This window comes from Trichomycterus rosablanca, chromosome 25 (assembly GCF_030014385.1).
Source record: "Trichomycterus rosablanca isolate fTriRos1 chromosome 25, fTriRos1.hap1, whole genome shotgun sequence".
In the NCBI taxonomy this organism is placed as follows: domain Eukaryota; kingdom Metazoa; phylum Chordata; class Actinopteri; order Siluriformes; family Trichomycteridae; genus Trichomycterus; species Trichomycterus rosablanca.
Window position 1 is genome coordinate 7,755,182 of NC_086012.1, and position 17,286 is coordinate 7,772,467.

General features: G+C 39.8%; 1 protein-coding gene across 3 annotated transcripts in view; it reads right to left on the reverse strand.

Annotated features, from left to right (window-relative positions):
• The window catches only part of efr3a (EFR3 homolog A (S. cerevisiae)), a 122,955-nt gene extending 107,201 nt beyond the window's left edge, over positions 1–15,754 (reverse strand). For 2 of the 3 annotated variants that reach the window (XM_062987567.1, XM_062987565.1), the window contains exons 1-2: positions 15,471–15,486; positions 15,224–15,364 (exon numbers count right to left, since the gene is read on the reverse strand). In XM_062987567.1, the coding sequence (XP_062843637.1) occupies positions 15,224–15,233 (10 nt within the window). In that variant the 5' untranslated portion in view covers positions 15,234–15,364; positions 15,471–15,486. Of the gene's footprint in view, positions 1–15,223; positions 15,365–15,470; positions 15,487–15,715 lie in introns of those variants that run through there. The other variant, XM_062987566.1, reaches the window with a different exon arrangement.
• Positions 15,755–17,286: the final 1,532 nt, after the last annotated feature.

The following is a 17,286-nucleotide window of genomic DNA, read 5'->3' on the forward strand; positions in this document are numbered from 1 at the left end:
GTTCACAGGCCAAATTAGGTGGTATGGTATACACTATATGGCCAAACATACCTTACCCTGAGCTTGCCAGACATTTTATTCCACAAACATGGGCATTACTAAAGAGTTGCCCCTCCATGATTAGTACAAAAGCCTCCACTCTTTCCAATTAATTCCAAAGATGTTCATTATGTCTACGGTCAGAACTCTGAAGTCCTTCCACACCAAGCCTGTCAAACCATCTTTATTAACTCTTTGTGTTCAGGGAAAAGTCATGGTGAAACAGGAAATATCCCTTTGAAAGAGTGTATTTGATTTTATACAATATTATTTTAAAATGCTATGCACACATACCATTTTTTTAATGAAAAAACAATAACCTAAACAATAATCATGAGTAAATCAAATCTACATTTGTAGATTTAATTTTGTAACTTTAAGATTAAACTTTTCACTCAAACTTATTCCGATAATATAATTTATAACAAAAATCAACGTATTAAATTCAAAGAAAAATGTAAATTATAAGCATGTGTGCTAATAGTCCCAAACTTTTGACCCCTCCTGTATATTCTATATGATTTAATAAACCTGGTAGCAATTGGTAAGATGGGCAATGGGCTGAAACATTTTTTGACTGCAACTGTTGCCACAGCTGAAATTCATGTGAACATGCGGATCCGTATGTGACATTAGTTTGCAAAAACAGTTTTGTACGTTTTGCATCATGTACCAGTAATAAAGTAAAAATCTGCTTATCATCTGAGTGCATGTCTATTTTTTTACTACCAGCTTGTATAATCTAAGTTTTGTACGCTGTACTATTTTTGCCCTCGTTTGCTATGTTACATGGTATATTAAATAATAAGAAATAAAAACTTGTTGACATGAAAAACTGTGATATGTTTCATATTTAAACACTATCAGCTTGTTGGTTTTTGGTTATCTGTCAAATAATGACAGTCAATTAGTTAAAAGAAATTGGCAAAATTTGAATCCCTAGTGGATATATCTACTAATTTTTTCAGTATATAGGTTTCGGCCACATGCACATACTAAGATGTATAAAATCAAATGTATAAAGCAATTTATACACTTCCAACTTTTTGGCAACAGCTTTGCGAAAGCCCTTAAAGACGATGTCTGACAAGCTGGTGTAAAAGAACCCAAAAACAGTCCCACTAAACAACTTTGAGATGAATTTTGTGTTAAATTTTTACACAAATGCAACTGGGCTTAAATTGACACAGACACAACCTATTAAAAAAGCCTTTCATAAGTATGACAAGTGTTACAGCTACAACTCCACATTCTTTAGATCATCATTAGATTAAATTTAAATAAAAATATAAACAAACAAGATATTGGTTTCAAGGGTGAAATTTTGTCATTTGAGATAAAAAAAAACCCCCTGAAATTTAGTAAAACATGCAACAAAAATTGTCAAAACACTACAGTAACCAAAAGAGTGACCTGATGCAATTAATTAATTCCAAATATTTTTACAAAATGCCCCATAGCACTAAAATACTTTGCTCATATCAGTGTCTGAATGTCAGTGTGTGTGTGTGTGTGTGGAGGATGCAGAATTGTAAAGTGAGAAGTGGAAATCCGGCTGATCATTATCAAACACTTGATACCCTCACTAAAAGAGATAGATAGAGAGAGAGAGAGACAGAGGAGAGAGAGAGAGAGAGAGAGAGAGAGAGAGAGAGAGAGAGAGAGAGAGAGAGAGAGAGTGTTCTATCTTTGGCCAACAGTAAAAAATATTTTTTATAATGCTGAAGTCAAATGACACACACACACACACACACACACACACACACACATTCCTGTACCCAGTGTGGCAAGGATGGTGCTTCTGTCTCTGCTGCGCCTGTATCTGAAGGTCCCGTCTGCCTCTGAGCATGGCACCTGCCTGTACCTCCTCATTATGCCCCCTGTCAGCAGTCACACAGCGGCCTTACACTTTTCTAACCACTGATCCTTCCAGTGCCACCACTAAAATGAAGAAGCAAACACACCTGTGCACCTGAGAGGCAGGAGCACAGTTCTACTAGGCACGCCTCTGCAATTCCACCTTCCACTCTAATGGACAGCCTGTCGACCAACCACCACACCGCCTCATCTGTTTAAACCAATCAGGCAGAATTTTTTTCCAGCCTTTGTGTGAGCACCTGTGGTAAGTGACACTCTTGTCCGCTCATCTGATAAAGGCAGAACTAAAATGTATTGCTGGAAAAATGGGCAGTTTTTAGGTTTAAACTATATATATCAAGCATTAAGTGGCAACAATAGCTTGATTAATAGGCCACACAAGCTCACAGATTCAGATGACCAAGCAAAAAATCTTGTACTTCAACAACAATCGTTGGGTAGAGGCACCTAAGCGTAGTGCTGAGAGCAAGAAAAGAGCAAGAAAAGCCAGAGCAAAGAACCAAGAGATGCAAGGTGATTAGGCTACATGTCTCTCCCTGCAAAGTCTTCCTTCATCAGCCGACAGGTACACGCCTCATGTGCTCATGGGTTAAGTGCTTGGTTTCTTTACTATCTGCTTTCATTATTAATCTATGTCATTATGCAAATCAACTGCATATAAGGTTGGGGTATTCAACACCAGCTCAGACCGAAGAAGTCATTCGGATTGAGTGACGAAACGTATCTCTACAACAAACTTGTGTCCAGATGAACTGATTCAACTTTGTGGATTTGTGTACCTGGATTATTGAGCATGCATCGACAGATTCTGACTCACTTCGGCAAGGATTGCCTCAAACTCGTACGAGAGTACGAGAAAACGGCATGTAAGATGGCTGACTACAGGAACCACCTGCGATTTAACATCAGATGCAGACAGAGCAGGATCACACCTAAGAGCCTGCAACTCAGATCTTCTGTCAAAGGTCACCGAGCTAGCAAGATCATTCAGAAGGCACAGAACCAGCTATTGAATGAACGGGTGAGACAAACTAACTTCACAATCGATGTCTTAAAAACTAGAGAGGAGCAGATTGTACAAAGACTTACATCTAGGGCTGTCGCGCTAACCGCAATTTTGAAATATCGCGGTATAGACCAGCCAACCGCAGGGCATGCCAAGCAACCGCATCACCGCGATATTCACGTTTTTTCTTTCTTTCTTAACTTTTTTTTTTTGCAGGGTCCATCTTGTTTTATACGCTTACAATCGGGCGTAATAAGTGTTAAATAAATTCATAATGAAAATGAGCTAGGAGCGACATTTTCCCGCAACCTGTTCGCATGCGTTGCTGCTGAGTGTCAGGCTTTGTGTTTTAAAATGTAAACAATCACAACAGGAATTATAGGCAAGTTTATTAATGATCAAATTGAGTTCACACTCAATAAAATACTTGTAATTTAGACTATATTCAAACAGCCTCGGCGTACTAAAACACTTAATGACGGTTAATATGGCATTGCAGCCTGCAAATATTCTCTTGCTGGCTTGCTGGAATGATTTAAATGTATTTTTTCGTTGAATAAAAATGTATTGAAACGAATAATAACTTAAAATGTAGTATATATTGTTATGTTAATTATATCTACTAAATAGATAGTTAATAGTGGCGCAATAACCAGGCTAGATTTGCTTTGATCTGTAAAGTCACATGCAGGATCAGTACACGTGTAACATCGGTAACGTCGGGAACATCTCTACCCCACTCAGATCCTCTCTAAACCACATCAGATGAACATGCTGGTTCTTCTAGCGCGCATGATAACGCAGGTTTAAACTCTTACAGACTTTATTCTTTATTCTATTTTTTTTTTTTACCATATTTTGATTAGATGTGCGTTTAAAATATTTAGCCTAAACTCTTTTTTTTTCGTTTCACAGTGTATATCTATCCTAGGCTAGAAGCTAAATTTAAACCTTTTTTAATAGAGAAAAGACGCGCATCCCTGCTCTGTTCTGTATTTAACATTAAACACGCATTTCATTGGTCTTAAAGCTGTCTCTTCTTTGTCATTATAAAGCAATAATATACCGAATCATAGCATAACAATAAAGCTTGTTTATATAGCTCTAAAATCCAGATTAATTAAGTAATAAAAAAAAAAAAAAAAAAAAAAAAAAAAAAATGGCGATATCACCGCATACCGCGATATTGAGACAGGTTGAATATCGCAAGGGGAAATTCTTTCACCGCGACAGCCCTACTTACATCACGTCTAGATGAGCCCACTCTCCAACAGGTGATTAACTTCACGCAGAAGGCTCGTCTAGGACAACATGAAAAGTCAAAAACAAGGCAGTGAAAAAAGTTTGACTTGCTTGCTGCAAGACAGAAACACCAACAGACCATGGATGGCCGAAAGAGGAATGAAGGGCAAACACACGCTGGTGATGTGGACAAGTGGGTGAAGAACTTGTGGGACAGACAACTCACACAAGCGGAGAAAGCCATCTTGGCTAAGGGGTTGAATTTCGCTGTTACATCAAAGCAAGTCCCACTAGTGAAACTGATCACAGCCACAGAATCAGCAATCCGCAACAACAACATCTCCGACCTGGAAGCGGAACAGTTGCGGATGAAAGTGTCAGCTTGCCTGAGTAATGCAAAGCCTCCGCCATCCAACATCAGCAGAGACGAGAGGTATGCACTTACTACACTTAGTAAGGACAATAACATCATCATACTTCCTGCTGACAAAGGTAGATGTACTGTTCTATTAAACCAGATAGACTATCATGAGAAAGAGATGTTGTTACTTAGTGACACTAACACTTATGAGCTGCTGAAACGAGATCCAGGTAGTAACTACAAGAAAAAGGTGATAGATTGTCTGAAAGTTATAGAACAGAACAATGCTATTGATAGGGCTTTGTACTACAAATTATATCCGGGGGAGGCTACTCCTAGTCTGTATGGGTTACCTAAGATACACAAACAGGATGTACCTTTACGACCCATTGTTTGTATGATTAACTCTGTGACTTATAACATTTCTAAGTTTCAAGCATCGATTCTCAACCTGTTGGTAGGTAGCACGGAACATCACATTCAGAACACCATGGATTTTGTGGACAAGGTGAAGGGCGTCATCATGGAGACGGAGGAAACAATGGTCTCGTATGATGTTACATCCCTCTTCACGTGCATTCCGGTTGCTGAGGCAGTGGAGGTGGTCCGTAGGAAACTACAAGGCGACCCCACCCGGAGCACGAGGATCACCCTTACCACGGACCAGGTGTGCACACTTCTAGAACTGTGTCTTCAGTCCACCTACTTCTCGTACAGAGGACAGTTCTACAAACAGAAACATGGGTGTGCTACGGGGTCCCCCGTCTCACCTATTGTTGCAAACCTGTACATGGAGGAAGTGGAAAAGAAGGCACTAAGGACCTACTCAGGGACACCACCAAGTCATTGGTTCAGATATGTGGACGACACCTGGGTTAAAATAAAATCAGAGGAAGTACCACATTTCACGGACCACATCAACTCGGTGGACAAACACATCAAGTTCACAAGGGAGGATGCAAGTGACAACGTTTTAGCCTTCTTAGACTGTGAAATTGCTAGTAAAGATGGGGGACGGTTGAAAGTAAATGTTTACCGCAAACCAACGCACACAGACCAGTACTTAAGGTTTGACTCCCATCATCCTTTGGAGCACAAACTAGGAGTCATCAGGACGCTGCACCACCGGGCGAACAGCATCCCCACAGACACTACGGCCAAGGATAGAGAGAAATCTCATGTCAAGGAGGCCCTGGGTGAATGTGGCTATCCCAACTGGGCATTCGTAAAAGTGGGAAAAATGCCCAAACACAGCTCCAGTGGATCGAAGGGAGGAGAAGAACAACCGCGGGCTAAGCGCAAACCAGTGGTGATTCCGTATGTGACGGGAGTATCGGAACAATTAAGACGGATATTCTCCAAACACCGTGATTCAGTTGCTTTCAAACCCCAGAACACGCTACGCCAGAAATTAGTTCACCCTAAGGACCGGGTTCCTCGACACAAACAGAGTAACATAGTGTATGCTGTTAGGTGCCGGGAGGATTGCCAGAAACTGTACATCGGGGAAACTAAACAGCCACTGGCGAAACGGATGGCCCAACATAGAAGATCAACCTCTTCTGGCCAGGACTCGCCAGCGGCCACTCATTTAATGATGCAGATCCTTGACAAGGAGGAACGCTGGTTTGAAGTCAAAGAGGCCATTTACGTGAAGAGGGAACGACCATCTCTGAACTGGGGAGGGGGCCTGAGAGTACATCTCTCACCATCATACAACGCCATCATTGGAGCGTTACCCCAATCATGTGTGAAAGACACACATGGCCATTGTAATTAATGGTCATTGTGAATTTCATATAGACCTGATCACCGGTTCCATTGTTATGCAATGGGTGGTGATCGGTTGTTATGCAAATCAACTGCATATAAGGTTGGGGTATTCAACACCAGCTCAGACTGAAGAAGTCATTCGGATTGAGTGACGAAACGTATCTCTACAACAAACTTGTGTCCAGATGAACTGATTCAACTTTGTGGATTTGTGTACCTGGATTATTGAGCATGCATCAACAAATCTATGTCATACACTTTAACTATATGTCCGTTGTATATGTTATGTTTTAGAGTTTAATAAACATTATAAATTTCCAGAACTTAGCACTGTAAGTTTGATTCCCTGGGTGAGAGAAATAATCGACCTAACAAACTTCATCAGAATGTGACTGATCTGTTATGATTTTAGTGTTCCTGGTAATTTCCCCTTAAAATTGCCAGTGGTGCGCCATAATTAATTATTAGCTTTTAATGATTCAATTACGTGCTAACATCTTTTCCCCAACAGGTTTTATGGTTTAGGCTTAGGCTAGTTCGGGATATCTAAATTTGAGAGCATATTGGAACTGAATGTGAACAGATTGTGGCTGAACACTGCAAACAAAGCAAGAGCCATAAAGAATTGCTGGTGTAGACCTTTGGTGCCTAAAAATAGCTGGCACGGATCCCTGGCCTCAAACCAAACAGCTTTGGACAAATCTAAATTGTGACTGCTAGCTATAACCCAACATTATAAAGCTTACAAAATATCAAGAAATTTAAAATTAAATTAAATTTAATTTAATTTTTCCCACTTCCCCAATTTTTACCCCAATCTAAAAATTTCCAATTCCCTTTTGCAATAAGGTAAAGGTTTTTTTTTTTTTAAGATAAGGAGTTCAACTATGCCTTTATGTAAATCTTTCACAGCTGGTCCTGATACCTTAACCACACAGCAGAAGTCACATTATTGGAGAGGCTTTGAGGCTCTCTCAGACACAGCCGACAATGCCTGTTGTGGACAACCATCAGATCACTCAGTCACCTTTATAACTTTAAACAAAGTTTGCCACACACAAACACACACACACAATTATGCCAAGTTCACACTACACAACTTTTCAAGTCATCACATCGCTGTACAGTTCACACTACATGACTTGCAATCGGGAGTCTGTTAAGTCGTTGTGTATTTGACACTACACGACTGATTGGCGACAGAGGATTACACACTACACGATCTATTACCGGGAGTAATCGCAGGCGAGTCTATCTGGTCTCCCAAACAGCGATCAAGAGCCGAGTTTCGAGCCCAGAGCAGCCACATCTAGCGACAACTTTTCGTCGAGCGAAAATCAGGGCAAAATCATGTAGTGTGAACTAAGCATAGAAAGTGAAAAATAGTTATGTACTGTAGTGCACATGTACATTTTCGCAGTAAGATAAAACACGTACAAACATTTCCATGTGTAGGAAGTACTATGTACAGTAGTATTTAATAATCATCTCAACACTCACTGCGGTTCTTAACCTGTGGGACATTTGTGGCTCATGACACATAAATGTGCAGCTCACACTTATCCACTATAAGCCTATTCTTCCAATACAGTAATGCATGTGTGCAGCCCACAAGACTGACTTCTGGCGCTGTGGTTGTGGTCCTGATAAAAAGGCTGAGAACCATTGCATTAAAATGTTCAAATGCCTTTGTCCTTGTGTGTAATGTTGTGTTTAGGTTCTCAGTGACAACTTAAGAATAAAAAAAATGGTCAACAACTTCACTTTGTTGAGGTAACTGTCAGAATATACACAAACGCCCCCAAGAGGCGCAAGAGACACCTGTTTAGAATGCAGGGGTGAGAAGAGAAGGGCTGCGCACGTGTCGGAAGAGGCATGTACAGAGACGCGCTCTCCTCGGATGCAATCAGGTATTCCCTCAGCAGCGGAAGATTTTTTCCCTCCATTTAACCCCTAAACCCCGTCCTCAGTCCTACTTTGCAGGACTGAACCATTCTGAGGCTGGTGGGGTTACATAGATATATCCATACATAAAAAAAACAAACACAGACACAATACACATACTATTCACCATATCACCACATCCCATTTACCGGTAAATATATTCTGCTCTGGATATCCATACTTATCCGCTAATTGACTCTACTTTGCAGACTCCTGGCAGCTACCCTCCCCCTTTCTACAACATGGCCATGGGCTCTCTCGGCCAGTATAAAGGAAGCCCTGGGAGGCGCCGGCTCTTTCCCTAAGGAGCTGTGTAGTAAACAATCTGAGGTAAGTAACTGTGCACACTTATACAGTGGGGTCAAAAAGTATTTAGTCAGCCACTGATTGTGCAGGTTCTCCTACTTAGAAAGATGAGAGAGGTCTGTAATTTTCATCATAGGTACACTTCAACTATGAGAGACAAAATGAGAAAAAAAAAATCCAGGAAATCACATTGTAGGATTTTTAAAGAATTTATTCGTAAATTATGGTGGAAAATAAGTATTTGGTCAATAACAAACAAGCAAGATTTCTGGCTCTCACAGACCTGTAACTTCTTTTTTAAGAAGCTCTTCTGTCCTCCACTCGTTACCTGTATTAATGGCACCTGTTTGACCTCGTTATCTGTATAAGAGACACCTGTCCACAGCCTCAAACAGTCAGACTCCAAACTCAACCATGGCCAAGACCAAAGAGCTGTCGAAGGACACCAGGAAGAAAATTGTAGACCTGCACCAGGCTGGGAAGAGTGAATCTACAATAGGCAAGCAGGTTGGTGTGAATAAATCAACTGTGGGAGCAATTGTAAGAAAATGGAAGACATACAAGACCATTGATAATCTCCCTTGGGGTCAAGATCTCATCCCGTGGGGTCAAAATGATCATGAGAACGGTGAGCAAAAATCCCAGAACTACACGGAGGGACCTGTTGAATGACCTGCAGAGAGCTGGGACCAAAGTAACAAAGGCTACCATCAGTACACACACTACGCCGAGAGGGACTCAAATCCTGCAGTGCCAGGCGTGCCCCCCTGCTTAAGCCAGTACATGTCCAGGCCCGTCTGATGTTTGCCAGAGAGCATATGGATAATCCAGAAGAGGACTGGGAGAATATCATGTGGTCAGATGAAACCAAAATGGAACTTTTTGGTAAAAACTCAACTCGTCGTGTTTGGAGGAAGAAGAAAAAACCAAGAACACCATACCTACTGTGAAGCATGGGGGTGGAAACATCATGCTTTGGGGCTGTCTGTCTGCAAAGGGGACAGGACGACTGATCCGTGTTAAGGGAAGAATGAATGGGGCCATGTATCGTGAGATTTGAAGCCAAAACCTCCTTCCATCAGTGAGAGCATTGAAGATGGAACGTGGCTGGGTCTTCCAGCATAACAAGGATCCCAAACACACCGCTCGGGCAACGAAGGAGTGGCTCCGTAAAAAGCATTTCAAGGTCCTGGAGTGGCCTAGCCAGTCTCCAGACCTCAACCCCATAGAAAATTTGTGGAGTCCGTGTTGCCCAGCGACAGCCCCAAAACATCACTGCTCTAGAGGAGATCTGCATGGAGATATGGGCCAAAATACCAGCTACAGTGTGTGCAAACCTGGTGAAGACTTACAGGAAACGTTTGACCTCTGTCATTGCCAACAAAGGTTATGTTACAAAGTATTGAGTTGAACTTTTGTTATTGACCAAATACTTATTTTCCACCATAATTTACAAATAAATTCTTTAAAAATCCTACAATGTGATTTCCTGGATTTTTTTTTCTCAATTTGTCTCTCATAGTTGAAGTGTACCTATGATGAAAATTAGGGCTGCACGATATTTCGTTTCAGCATCGTCATCGCGATGTGTGCATGCGCGATAGTCACATCGCAGGACTTGCGATGTTTCTTAATGCAAATTATATCAAATACGTCATGCTACAACTTTTTTGCTGCTTGACACAAAACGAAAATTCACACCGTTCTCATTTTCAATGACGGCTTACACGCCTTGTGTACTGAGCAGCAGCCAGTCAGAGGACTCATAGGATCCGGGTTCATTGAGATTTCGGACTCGTGATTCCTGATTCAGTACAAAGATTCGAATCATTAACCGGGTTGATTCAGGAACCGCCCAGCTCTAGTATTGAACAGTCTACTCTGCAGCATTTCTCTCCCATTGATAAAAATACGGAACAAAGCGCATTTAGTTTTCAAATACGGAACGATTCCGTATTTTGTGGGACGGTTGGTACAGAAAACGGTTACATTTGCTGACAAGCCCAAACTTGCTAATAAAAACACTCATTAAAAATCAATAATTATTTATTTATTAAATAACTTTGTCTGCTCCGTCAGCCATGTTTATTTTTCTGTGAGAGAAGAGATATTGAAGCTTTCTTAGTTTAATGCTCAGTTTCAACCAAGTACAAAGATGTAGCTTGTCATAATCTTTTGTATCCCTTGTAGGCACCACCCTTTTTCACAGATGAGCCCCTTATTTAGAGTAAGATACATGCATTATTAATATTATTAATAATGTGGTGAAAATTCCTGCATTATTTTAATATCGCAATATATATCGCAGGGGGAAAAAAATCGCAATGTCAGTTTTTTCCAATATCGTGCAGCCCTAATGAAAATTACAGACCTCTCTCATCTTTCTAAGTAGGAGAACTTGCACAATCAGTGGCTGACTAAATACATATATACATAATCTAATCTTGGGGATGAGGCAGGCTATCTGACCTCATCACAATTAGGACTCGCCTAATATGCTGTCAAAACAGCTCTGACCAACCAAGTTCCATAGTATTTGGTACAAGGACATTATTAGCAGGTGGACTTCCCCTGCATAACTGTCCAGTTCCAATGCCTACTTGTCTATTGTAGGTGCTTTCAATGGTGGACAGGATTTAGCATGGGAACACTGACTGGCCTCTGACTAGCAGTCCCATACACAGAAAGGTTTGATGCACTGTGTTGTAACACATTAACTTAATCAGTATCAAAATAATATCCAATTTAAGCTACAGTAGCTCTCCTACTGAACCATACCAACACCAGAAAAAACACCGTCACACAGGACAGTCCAATGCTGCATCAAGAGATGAAATCTGAAACTCATTAAACTGCATTAATTCTGTGCGGAAACACCACTGGGTTCTCTGGGCCCAGGCTATTTTTAGATAGATCACATGACAGTGGAAACGAGTGCTATGGTTAGATAAGTCCACATTTTAGCTCTTTTTGACACAAAATGCATGCCAGAAAGAAAAAAGGACCATGCAGACTATTTTTAGTGAAAGGTGCAAGGGCCAGCATCTGTCATGGTATGGGGGTGCATCAGAGCCCAATGCATGAGTGGCTTGTATATGTGTGAAAGTACAGCTGACGTAGAGGCGTATAATGGGATTATATAGAAAAATATATCGTCATTAAAGCAAGGCATTTATCTGGGAAGTGGTTCCACGGTAATTTCAGCAAAACAATGCCAGGCCTCATTCTGAATATTTTACAACAGCATGGCGTCACAGTAACAGAGTGTGTGCATGACTGGCCTGCCTGCAGTAACTGTCTTCTATTTAAAATGTATGGCCCATCACAAAGAGGAGACTCAGACAACAGCAAGCATGGACTGTTGAGCAGCTGAATTCTTGTATTAAGTAAGAATGAGTAGCCGCTCAGGTGGCGCAGCGGTAAAAAGAAACGCGCTGCAACCAGGGCTGGATTCTGAGAGCGTGGTATCGAATCCAGCCTTGCTTTACCGGTTCGAAGCTGAGTGGCTATATGAGCAACGATTGGCCGGTTGCTCATGTGGGGGGGTGAGACAAAGAACCGGATGTGGGTCTCTCTCTGTCAGAATGCGATTGCGTTCTCTGCCGGCTGATTGGAGGTGCTTACACAGAGATGGGAGAGGGTGCCCTTAGGGTGTGTCTCTCCGCATGCAACGCTAGGTGGCGCCAAACTCGTCAATGTGTGGGTGGCAAAGATGCATCTGTGTTTCGGAGGGGATACGGGTTAGCTTCAATCACCTCGGTCAGGGCAGGGTTCGGCATAGACAGAGAGGAAGCACGATGCTAATTGAACAATTGGATGCGCTAAAAGGGGAGAAAAAGGGGTAAAAAAAAAAAAAATAAAATAAAAATAAGTAAGAATGAGTAAAAACTTCTCTTGCAAAATTGTAACAATTAATGTCCTTAGTTCCCAAATGATTAATAATAAATTAATAGTGCATGTAAAACAAAGGTGTCCCAACTTTTTTTTAGTGTTGCAGGCAATAAATTCTAAATTTGTTTATATTAAAAAAAAGTTGGTCAGTGAAAACATTTCCAACACTGAAAATCTTTTCTTTGTATTTCTGCCAGTTAATTAAAGTTTCAGGAGGAGGGCAGTAAAATATGCTAGCTCACTAATGCTGGGCTACCTCAGCTGTGCTATCAGTCGGTCATGCACCTCCAGGACATGATTGGCTAATATCATTGGGGGTGGAGTAACTGAATCAGCCAAAACATTAGGAGGTGCATTTGTCAGTGCGCCAGCCCCAAGCCTGACTAAAAAGAAATACATTTTATATACATTTTTATATAACCCTTTTCTATAGAAGAGTTGTGACAGGGAGAGTTTCTGGTTAAAAGTCTGGTATGCTATCCAGATCTGTTGCAATCATGGTTAGATATAAAAGGAGCATCCTTTTTATGATCAAGTATGGGTAGAAGCTTGTCACCTTGGCAAGAAAATGCATTAGCAATAATTCAACAGTTTAGTTTTAGAGTAATGTTCCTTAACAAGTTATTGCAATGACTTGTTATGAGGCAAAATGAGGCATTTTACTCTCTAAGATTATTTACCAAAAAATCTGAAGACAAAGACAAAGGCTCAGAACTGTTACTAAATGATCCAGAATGCCTTTACAACCGTTCATCACAGCATCTACAAATGCAAGTTGAGTCTGTACTAGATCCTGCAAAAGCCATTTTCAAACAATAAAGATTCAGACTCTCAGACACTTCAGACGCTAATTCACCTGAAAGACAATTTTTAGTTGTTGTTTTTTTAAAACATCTTAACATAGTTAGGGTGTAGGAGAAAGGCATGACTACCCTGGACAAGTCGCCAATCCATCACAAGGCTTTGGCCAACAACCAAAAACACATAGCCAATCATGTCTGTGTAGATGCCCGGCCAACTGACATCAGGTACAAATATCAGCAGTGGTGAGCTATCAACTGGTTACTACCTTCCCTATGGTAAAACATGGTGGTAAAAGCATTATGTTATGTTTAATCCCCACCACAGTGCATAAAACTATTCCCCTTTTAACAGACAGTACAACACTGAATTGTCCTTGGGGCAGGTCTCTGAATGCCCTTGCCTGGCCCAAACCCTATCAAACATTTGTGAAGAGATGTAAAGATGCAGACTGCAGATGCTCACATTTGATCTGACATAGCTTGAGATAACCTGGCATGAAGAATGGAATAAACTGCCTAAAGTAAGGTGTGTACTGCTTGGTGAAAAGTATTTAAAAAGACAACGTAGCCTTTACAGAGTACTGAATAAAGGGTCTGGATGTGTTTGTGAATAAGACATTAATTTTTGAAAATGTTCATTTCGTCATTATCTGTAATTATGTGTAGATTGATGGGTGCCAATTATATCTATTTGAAATCAAATTCACAATAAATGTGCAAAAAGTGGTAAAGTGGTCTGAACATTATAACAATTAACTGTAGCTAGTCAAAGGAAATTAATTTATAAAAACAGAGGGAAATTGTTAGGTCTATTTATTGTTACAGTTATTTTTGTTATTAATAATAAAAGTAATAAATAACAACAAACATAATAATAAAATAATAAAAATGTGTTTTAATTATCATTTTTATTATAGTTGTCATTACTATTTTTTGCAATATATTTTAGTAAAAAAAAAAAATGGCACCTGAATGTAAAAAGTTGTAATTGCTAAATAGGTGGTATCAGTAACTGATGTAGTTTTAATGTACAGTAATGTAGTAATGTTTACTGTGTAGCTTGTAGTGTAGGAAGCTATACATTTTTCTAAAACAAAGTGGTACCTTGTAACTCAACATTTCCCTAAAATTCAACGTGTTCAACATTTAAAAAAAAAAAAAAAAAAAAAAAAAAAAAAAAAAAAAAAGATTTATTTAATTTCAAATTTACAATAAACTGCCGCTTTGTTCAGCACTTCACTTGAGTGGTGCAATAAGACGAATCTGCATTTTTGTGTCTGTCAAATCCACCCTGAAAGCTCCACATGTATCTGTGTTTATCTGGATTTTTCTTCTGTTTCACTTTTAAACTTGTATTACAGCTCGGGGTGCTGAGATATTTTAAGAATCTAAAGCGCTTATCGTTAAAAAAAAAAGCTTAACGTGAATTAAAATTATGACATAGAAACACTAAACTTCGCTTGAATATTACTGCTCATATGTTCTGTCTACTAATGAAATTACTCGCTCGTTTTAGTATAAGTCACGTTAAACTTTGTGCAACAGTTATTTGTTTTTAACTTTTTTTTATTGTATTTTAGTGTTCTTATATTATAGTTGTGTTATTTTTAGTGTATAATTGAAAAAAACAACAACATTATTTTACATTAGCCTTAAATATATGCAGTTCCAGAGGACCATGGAACGCATTAACAGGTTTCCCAAACATCCTTATGGGAAAAAATACCTTGAAACTCAATGCCACTTCCAGAACCATTTGATGTTGAGTTTCAAGGTACCACTGTATAAGTTTATGATGTGTATATGATGTGTATATGATGGGTATATAATGTGTATATGATGATAAGGATAAGTGTATGATATGATGGGTTTATTCCATGTTTATAACAGAAGCAACAGTTGCAGCAGAATCTCGGTCAGTGGGATAATTCACAGTAACTGTTAGTAAACAATAAATATATAAAATAATGCATTGCTTACCGGCAGGCATTGTGCTTCAAGAGTGCAGAACCACACACTTAAGGTGATCCGATCTTCTGTACTCTTAGTACCTGATTTGACTGTTTTTCGGTGAAAGTACACACAGTGCCCGAGTGATGATGCCAGCTCAGTCTGGCACCCCTAAATACGAGAAACGGAGAAACGGCAGTGTTACGATCAGTGATCAGGAGAGATGAGTGGGAGAACATATGGCATCAGAAAAAATTACGACTATGGTACAGATCACCTGCGTTCGGGGAAGGACACACACACACACACACACACACACACACACACACACACACACACACACACACACACACACACACACACACTGCGTGGAGCTAACTAGCCTAGTTCTATCAGTAACAATACACGTCAAGAGTTATACAGAGCACGATCAGGAGACATTATAGTGTGTTTACCTGCAGTGTTTTGAATGTGTGATGTACAGCAGTTCCAGGGTAAATAATCAAAGTTAAAGGTAAATACCTGTGAAGGATCCGATAAACCGTCAGATTAGCGCTTCCTGTTTTAGACTGACGTAACGTCAGTCAGTAGGATGAAAACACGGAAGTGGGAGTTACACGCGTACTAAGCAAAACTGAACTAAAGTGAAAGTGAGATGTCTGGTTTGTTTCCCTAACAAATAATAAATATCCTCCTGAGACCCAGAAGAAAAAAGGTTTTAGTATTTAGGATTTTTTTTTTTTGGAATAATGTAAGTATTGTGGTTGAAAGAAACAGTGCAACAATTCATTTTTCAAAAATGTTATCTGTTTTTTATCATGTTCTTTGTAGTGGACATAAGGTCTTGTTTGATCAAAAAATGTAATGTTGTAATGTAATGATATTGTTTTTATTTTAGTAAAGATTTCGAATAAAATTGCATTTTATTTCACCTACATTAAAATAGTTTGATAAAGGAAACACATCTAAACCTTGAAACACTGAAAAGAAAAGAAAAACATCTCACAGTGGAACTTTTTTCTTTCAACTGCATTCACCTAAATAGTCACCTAAAGATCACACTACACAGCATTTACAGCATCATGCATGGAATAACAGGAAGCTGTTTTGTTTGTCTTTGCAACACACAAAGACACGTTACATTTAATACATTTGACAACTGTTTTCTCTTTGCATCCTGCTCTCCTGCATGGTGATGCATGTACTGCATTCAGCAGTTTTGGCAAATGTTGTGCCTAGGGTTGCCAACTTTCAGAACTTTCAGCGGGTTGGTGGAAGGCGTAGGATGGGGGGTGGTAAGGCGAGTGTTTACCTGTAGGGCGGTTAGGGTTGCACCTATAAAAAATATAACGGGTCTTACACCATCATAGGAACATTATCAAAATGTTTTATTTAGGCTGTTTAACTTATATTATTTTCATTCTTTATAATAATAAATCAAAACCATATTTTAGGCAAAACAACATGCATAAACATCATGTAACATTTTTTCTCAATAGCCCCAACAACATTTTTACATAATCCATCTTCACACTGACATGCGAGGGGCAGTGAGAAAATCTGGAGGGGGGGGGTCAATGCCCAACCCAGCGCCCCCATACACGGCGTTACTAAGACTAAAAGTGAATGCTACTTAAAATAATAACCATCTTCTAGTGGTCACAGAACGCTGCCCACAGGACGCTGTTGGCTGAATATTTTTGGTTGGTGGACTATTCTCAGTCCAGCAGTGACAGTGGAGTGTTTAAAAACTCCATCAGCACTGCTGTGTCTGATCCACTCATACCAGCACAACACACACTAACACACCACCACCATGTCAGTGTCACTGCAGTGCTGAGAATGATCCACCACCCAAATATACCTGCTCTGTGGTGAGTCCTGACCATTGAAGAACAGCATGAAAGGGGGCTAACAAAGCATGCAGAGAAACAGATGGACTACAGTCAGTAATTGTAGAACTACAAAGTGCTGATAAAATGAACAGTGAGTGTAGAAACAAGGAGGTGGTTTTATTGTTATGGCTGATCAGTGTATGTCAATGTTATTGTAGAACGCATGTTACGTAAAAACTGATACCCTTTATGTTATGT